Source organism: Anopheles aquasalis, chromosome 2 (assembly GCF_943734665.1).
Source record: "Anopheles aquasalis chromosome 2, idAnoAquaMG_Q_19, whole genome shotgun sequence".
NCBI classification, from domain to species: Eukaryota; Metazoa; Arthropoda; class Insecta; order Diptera; family Culicidae; genus Anopheles; species Anopheles aquasalis.
Window position 1 is genome coordinate 79,831,839 of NC_064877.1, and position 6,308 is coordinate 79,838,146.

At 53.4% G+C, this 6,308-nt stretch overlaps 3 protein-coding genes across 3 annotated transcripts in view; 1 reads left to right on the plus strand and 2 right to left on the minus strand.

Moving 5' to 3' along the window:
- Positions 1–3,121: 3,121 nt before the first annotated feature.
- On the minus strand, positions 3,122–5,278 carry LOC126581798 (uncharacterized). Its single transcript, XM_050245685.1, has 2 exons — positions 4,978–5,278; positions 3,122–4,717 (listed from the first exon to the last, which is right to left on the minus strand). Exons 1-2 carry the CDS (start codon positions 5,120–5,122, stop codon positions 3,348–3,350), a joined length of 1,515 nt encoding a protein of 504 aa, XP_050101642.1. The 5' UTR covers positions 5,123–5,278; the 3' UTR covers positions 3,122–3,347.
- A 51-nt stretch (positions 5,279–5,329) lies between these two features.
- Positions 5,330–6,289, plus strand: LOC126581807 (uncharacterized). Its single transcript, XM_050245703.1, has 4 exons — positions 5,330–5,474; positions 5,538–5,869; positions 5,941–6,037; positions 6,098–6,289. Exons 1-4 carry the CDS (start codon positions 5,459–5,461, stop codon positions 6,202–6,204), a joined length of 552 nt encoding a protein of 183 aa, XP_050101660.1. The 5' UTR covers positions 5,330–5,458; the 3' UTR covers positions 6,205–6,289.
- Positions 6,235–6,308, minus strand: part of LOC126581806 (uncharacterized) — a 710-nt gene continuing 636 nt past the window's right edge. The window contains exon 2 of the mRNA XM_050245702.1: positions 6,235–6,308. This exon is cut by the window's right edge and continues 554 nt beyond it. Within this exon, the coding sequence (XP_050101659.1) occupies positions 6,235–6,308 (74 nt within the window).

Consider the following 6,308-nt stretch of genomic DNA (forward strand, 5'->3'; position numbering starts at 1 on the left):
AAGAGGAGCCTTCAAGGATGATCGTGAGCCCACACCAGGTATCCGCGTGTAGAGTGTACACACCAACGACGTACCACGACGACACTAGAGATTTGTGTGCACGCACCTGGGGAAGCGAGATGATACACGACGTGATGACGCACCACCGTGTTAGGAGGGAACACCGTTCTGGTTGAATGATCGAACGCAACTGTCGACTACTACTAGGTCAGGCGCGTCGTTGCTTGCTGCTGGCTGCCCTAGCTGCCTAGCTGGCTGGCTGGCTGGCTGGCTGACTGTGGCCGCCCAAGATGTGGGGTACGCGCGCGAGCTCGCTGTGCGTGGTTGTCGTCAGTAACACACCCCACACTCTGCACTATGTGGAGGGCCCGCTGAGAGGTACAACACAGCACTACTAGAGCCGGACGGTACCGACGGCCTGCGGACTCTAGTTTGGTTGGTCCAAGGTTTTGCCCCAATGTACGTCGTACGGGCAGAGTCAGTAGACACCTCTCACCAACGAAGGAAAGCGCGCGCGCGATGAGTGCTGGCTGGCTGGCTGGCTGACTGGCCACTATCTAGCAGCAGCAAGCGTTCGGCAAAGTTGCGTGAGCTCTGCAGGATACTCAAAAAGGGGGGAGACTGCGCTGGGTGAGAGAAACCACGATGTCGGTTCGGTTCGGTTCTCACCCCACAACACCGCGGTGGCCGAACCGTCGAAGGATCAAGAGAGCGAATTAGTAACGCTCTGACCTATTCGGCTTCTGGTGGCGATGGTTTCGTACCATATGTTGTGTTCGGTTTGTGCAATTTGTATTAAAAATTTTTATCTTCGTTGAATTGAATTTGCTTTACAAAATAAGGATATTTTATTTGATAACAATTCTTTATCCACACTTTGTAACTTCATTTCTCTCTACAAACCACGCTGCTCCATCTCGGCTGCTCTCCATTCTCGGTCCGCTCTCTGCGGGGATGATGCCGGTCTCTGGGGCGCGCTCGGTGGTGCTCACGACGACGTTACGTTCGCGGAAACTCGAAAAATCACGTGTGTGGCCGCCACCAGCCGACGACGACAACGACGACTGACGACGACGATTCCGTGGCTCGAATCTGCCGCTCGAATTTCCATTCATACCGGTTTCTTGCTCCCCTTGCACACCCTTCCGTCCCGGCATTTCATGCGCTTATCGCACTCGATGCCACAATTCCCACGATTTGATTAAAACAGCATGGTAGCTGGTGGTGCTAGTGGGCTGGAGTGGGCGCATTGGTGAATGGGAGGGGGGGGGGGGGGGGTGAAAGAAGCTCGATTCATTCATCCATTCGACGGTACGCCAGACAAGAGAAGAAAGGGATGCTACCATGAATCGCAACTCGGGGAATTTGGCACCGAATTTCCCGGAATGAAAAGTGGAGCAACGTACGCGGCGTTCTGGCGTCAGCAACTGGAACAGTTCGAGTTATGGGGAGTGTTAAGGGGCGCTCGCACTTTATCTAAATCCCCTTCGGGGTCCGAGGATTAGACACTGCCACGGTCCCACGCTGTTCAGTTGAAGACGATCGAAAGATGTACGCAGGAACAAAATGCTCAGTTCAACACCAGTCCACATGCCGTCCAGTTTCATTACGCGCGGCTCGGCATTGACCCTAATTTTCGCTTCACCAACCAACCGTTCTCTCCCAATTCGAGCATCCATTTGAATTGGAATTGTACGCACGACCATTGCCCCGAAGTGTTCAAAACACTTTGAACATTCCATCAAGATCAAGCCCATGGTCGTCGTCGTCGTCGTCGCGTCATGCTGGCCAAAATCACCGATCCTGAACGCCAGCCACCGTGGGCTCTCCGAGTGCTGCTGGACCGAAGGTTCCACCAAATGGAACTTCATTCACAGTGGCGCTGCTGATCCGCAACCTTCACCACAGAGCACACGCGCCCCGAGACGGCACCAGAGTGACATGAACATGAACCCTCACCCCCCAGGAGGGAAGGAGGGGGAATACCTTTCACTCGTTAATCTTCCAAAACTCTTCACGCTCCTAAGCGCTGCTAAGCTCCTCGAGCGCACGCTGCCAGCTGCTGGACTAGCTGGAGTGTCACGTGGACGGCGTTGCACGCGAGTACGCGCGGTATGTGGTGTCACGATCGCCGTCGTGTGCTTATGGCCAGCACCCAAAGAGAGCGAGAAACTGCTTCAAAAAAAAACCTCGATGCCCCAATTGCCGTGCGCTGTGCGCACATGCCGCGGTAGACACTCGAAACGAATCGAATTCGATTTGGTCTCGCAAAAATGGAGAGAAAAAAACCTCCCCCCAGGACCGAGTCATTCGCCATCGCCAGTGACCTACACGCGGTGGAGGGTCTCTCCCTCTCTAAAACGGCCCCTTAGCTAACCTGTTTTCGACCACCACCACTCCTTTTCCCTCCCAACGCACTTTGAGGTGCGTCATGACCGCGAACCAGCAGCTGCTGCTGCTGCTGCTGCTGCTCGTGATCGGCTGTGCGCCCTGCGTGTGATTTCTTGAGTTTCATGAATCTTTTTATGTCGTTACATCCAATTGCGTAATGCAGATGAACCGTGGGGCCATTGTGGCCCCGCCACTCGTGTTCGCGAACAATCTGCCCCAACGCGCCCCCTTTTGGTGATTCCGAACGATCGAGTACTGATCAGTACTCCGTTATATTTGAGCAAGTAAATTGCGCGCCACCAATCTGCCTCGGATACAAAGTCACACCATGGCCGGAAGTTGATGGAAAGTGTCGTCGTCCTAGTTCAAGATCGGTTCCTTGGCGCGTGCACTTTAACCGCACGATCATTACACGGCACGCAGCATAAGACAATCGCCGCGATCATAACTAGCGACCGGATGAGTAATGCACCGTACGCGTGCGTGCCGGAGCTTGATTGGCGAGGCGCAGGAACGTGACGTGCAGTCGACGGTCGCGGAGGTCGCGTAGAAGTGGAGGACCTGGACCACCTCGGGTGCACCAGGGTGAGCGAATGCATTTGAATTTTTATTAATTTGCATGCCACGCGCTGGGTGGAGAGCGACATGCTGCTACGTGTTGAGAGAAATATCATGACCGTGCGATGATGATGCACCCTGTGGGTTGATAGCAACACAAACACCACATTCCTTATCATCTTTACGATTTTCGCTTTATTACAACAGATGACAAATGTTTGTGAACAACGCATTATGATCGAAAATCAACCTTTGATCGGTGCTGCTAACGAAAGCGATCGGTCCCGGATGTGTCCGGTGTCCGGTGATGGTACAGAACAAAACATCGAAACCAACCGTGCTCTTCGTACGCGGCGCTCTAGTTCCAGTCCGGGGGTGTGGGTCCAGCACTTGTGCACTCAGTAGTCGTCGCCACGGGACACCACCTCCTTGCAGGTCGGTCGCAACATGATCGTGTGTTCGTACTGGGCCGTGAAGCTGCCCTTGACGTCGCAAAGTGGCGGATATGCTTCGACGATACCCTTATCGCACAGGTCCTTCAGTGCCATCTGATACTTGGTGGCACCGGCACGGTCCAACCAGCGCTTGCAGAACGCTAGCGTGCCAAAGTTCCGACAGATCGTGCCCAGCAGCTGCTTGGAGGATTGAAGCCGCAGTGGCACCATCGGGGCATCGAAGTTCTTCATGTAGTGCGAGCAATCCATATCATCGTGCACCAGACCCCGACCGGTCGAGCCGAACGTTTCGATCGCGTAGAACTCGTTCTCTTCCATGCGCGTCGTCTCACCGCCCTTCACGATGGGGACCGTCTTGCCGGCGTGGATTCTGTACGGGCTGATCGAGTGACCGTTGAGATTGCGGATACTCTTCACCTGGTACGTCTTGCCGTCCAGCTCGACCTCATACGATTCCATGACCTCCTGGATGGCCGCACCGATATCGCACAGCCTAACGTCGATTCCCGCTTCCCGGATACCGGTTTCCGTTGCCTCACGGACCGCCTCCAGCAGTTTATCGTACTTCGGGTTAAACGACAGCGTGAACGCACAATCAATGATTCGTCCTTTGATGTGCGTTCCGAAATCGATCTTCGTCACATCATCGTACAGCAGAACCGTGGGATCGCCGGCATTCGGTGTGTAATGTGCCGCACAGTGATTCCTCGAGCAACCGGTCGGGAAGGCTAAGCCCGCCTCCAGCCCCTTCTCGCCGATTAGCCGGCGAGCGGTACCTTCCAGTTCCTCGCAAATCTCAATCATCGTCATGCCCGGTTTAATCCATTTCTGCATGTACTGGCGCGTTTGACGATGCGCTTCGGCCGCCTGCCGCAGTTCATTGTAGATGTCGAGCTGCATGCGATCCAGCGCTCGCTTCTCTTCACTCGTGAACCGATCTTTGGCCGTCGTCGAGTCCGGATACTGCATAATCTGTCCTTCGGGGTACTTTCCGTCCGGGAACTGTTCCGATATTGGCACGGATGGAGCTGTGAGCTTCACGTTGCCTCCGGTAGCAGCGGCACCGCCGCCGCCAGCACCACCTCCGGCTCCACCCTTCTTTTTGTTGCGCTTCTTCTTCTTTTTCTTCGCGCCGTCTGTGGACGGAGTTTCGGCACCCTCCTCATCGTCATCCTCCTCCTCGGCATCCTCTTCACCATTTTCCGGTGCGGTGGGCTTCTTCTTCGCCTCTTCCTTGGCCGCCGACTTCTGATCGGCTGCTTTACGTTCCGCTAAGGCCTCATTTAACGCATCATCATCCTCTTTTTCAGCCGCTGCAAAAGAGAAACCCCCCGGAAGATATTAGTAACTGAAAGCGATCGAATCATGAGCCGGATCGCACGGAATCGCTCTCGTTGGCCTTGGGCAAACAAATCCAGCAAGGTGCTACCATAACCTCAATGGTAGCTCCAAGCAAGCGGGCAGATCCGCGCCGATTTTGGAGCAACTTTTCGTGTGAACAGGAAGCGAAAGCTGGCCTAGGGAACCCTCCGACCAGAGCAGCGATTCCGGCAGCATCCGGCGCCAAACTTACCCGATTTTTTTGGCTTTTTAGAGCGCTTCTTTTTCTTCTTAGCCTCGGTCACATTTTCGTTCGTAACCACCTCATCCTCGTCGTTCTGGTCCGCATCGTCCGCAGCTTCGTCCAAGGATTTCGGTTTCGTTTCAACCGCTGCCATTGTGCTAAACTTGTTAACTTTCACTCACCAGACGACACCAGAGTGCAGTTTGTTAGTCGAGTGCAGAAATGTGAAGAATTTGCCTCTTTTTACAGCGATTTTACGCGGAAAAAGTGGTTTTTACGGGCGATTAGTAAAAAAACACCTAAAGTACACCACCCATGTAACAATGAAAACTAGAACCCCATTCGAAAGCCGGATAAGGTCGGTTATAGGACTCTTTAAGGGGCGTTATAGGACTACGGGTGGAAAAACCAAAACAAAATTCTGGGAAAGCCGTGCATCCGATTTGTGCGATTCCGAGTGCGATTTTTCTAGAATCTACCCCTGCCAAACATGCAGGAAGATACAGGTGAGAGGATTTTAAGGTTTACTGCGTTTCCCTACGATTAATATCGGTTTCTTTCGGCGGCAGAGGACACCCAATCGGACGACTCGGGGGCAGAGAACGTCCTGAAAATGAGCTGCCCGCTGCGGGAACAGGATCGATTCCTCCCGATAGCCAACATCACCAAAATCATGAAGCGCGGCATTCCGCCCAACGGCAAGATTGCCAAGGATGCACGCGAGTGCATCCAGGAGTGCGTATCGGAGTTCATCTCATTCCTCACGTCCGAGGCCAGCGATCGGTGCCACATGGAGAAACGGAAGACGATCAACGCGGAAGATGTTATCTGCTCCATGTACGCGCTCGGCTTCGAGAACTACATTGATCCGCTGAAGGTGTTCATGACCAAATATCGAGAGGTAAAAGAAAAGCTAGCTTGGTTGGTTCCCCTGCAGTCAGTACTTGATCCCGTTTCTCTGTCCCATTTCAGTGCACCGCAGCCGATCGTCTGAGCTCGGACGAGTCTCATGAACCGCCGCAATATGAATCAACCGAGGCACCGGCTGTGGACAATCAACAGCCCTCCAGTTAGTAGCACCTCCGTAAATTGTCCGTGCGTAGTTGTTGATTTTGCTCTCTTCTTGCAGCATCGAACCAGGCCAACATTGTACCCGGCACGAGTCACACAGAAATCATATACCAAACGAACGACGGGACAATATGCTTCAAAAACGAGTCGTTCGAGAATATGTAGAGTTTGTTTACGCCATAGTTTCTGTAAGTTTCAATGCAGACGATTCTTTATTGCCAATAAAAGTTCGAGGGCGCCTGCTTGCATACTTAATATTTCTCTTATTT

What these genes read in the sequence shown, in the direction of transcription:
- LOC126581807 (XM_050245703.1), top strand. An exon ending in TCATGACCAAATATCGAGAG is followed by an intron (nt 5,870 to 5,940) that starts GTAAAAGAAAAG and finishes GTCCCATTTCAG; the next exon opens with TGCACCGCAGCCGATCGTCT. An exon ending in GGACAATCAACAGCCCTCCA is followed by an intron (nt 6,038 to 6,097) that starts GTTAGTAGCACC and finishes CTCTTCTTGCAG; the next exon opens with CATCGAACCAGGCCAACATT.
- LOC126581798 (XM_050245685.1), bottom strand. Translation starts at nt 5,122, where the DNA reads ATGGCAGCGGTTGAAACGAAACCGAAATCCTTGGACGAAGCTGCGGAC. An exon ending in TAAAAAGCCAAAAAAATCGG is followed by an intron (nt 4,718 to 4,977) that starts GTAAGTTTGGCG and finishes TCTCTTTTGCAG; the next exon opens with CGGCTGAAAAAGAGGATGAT.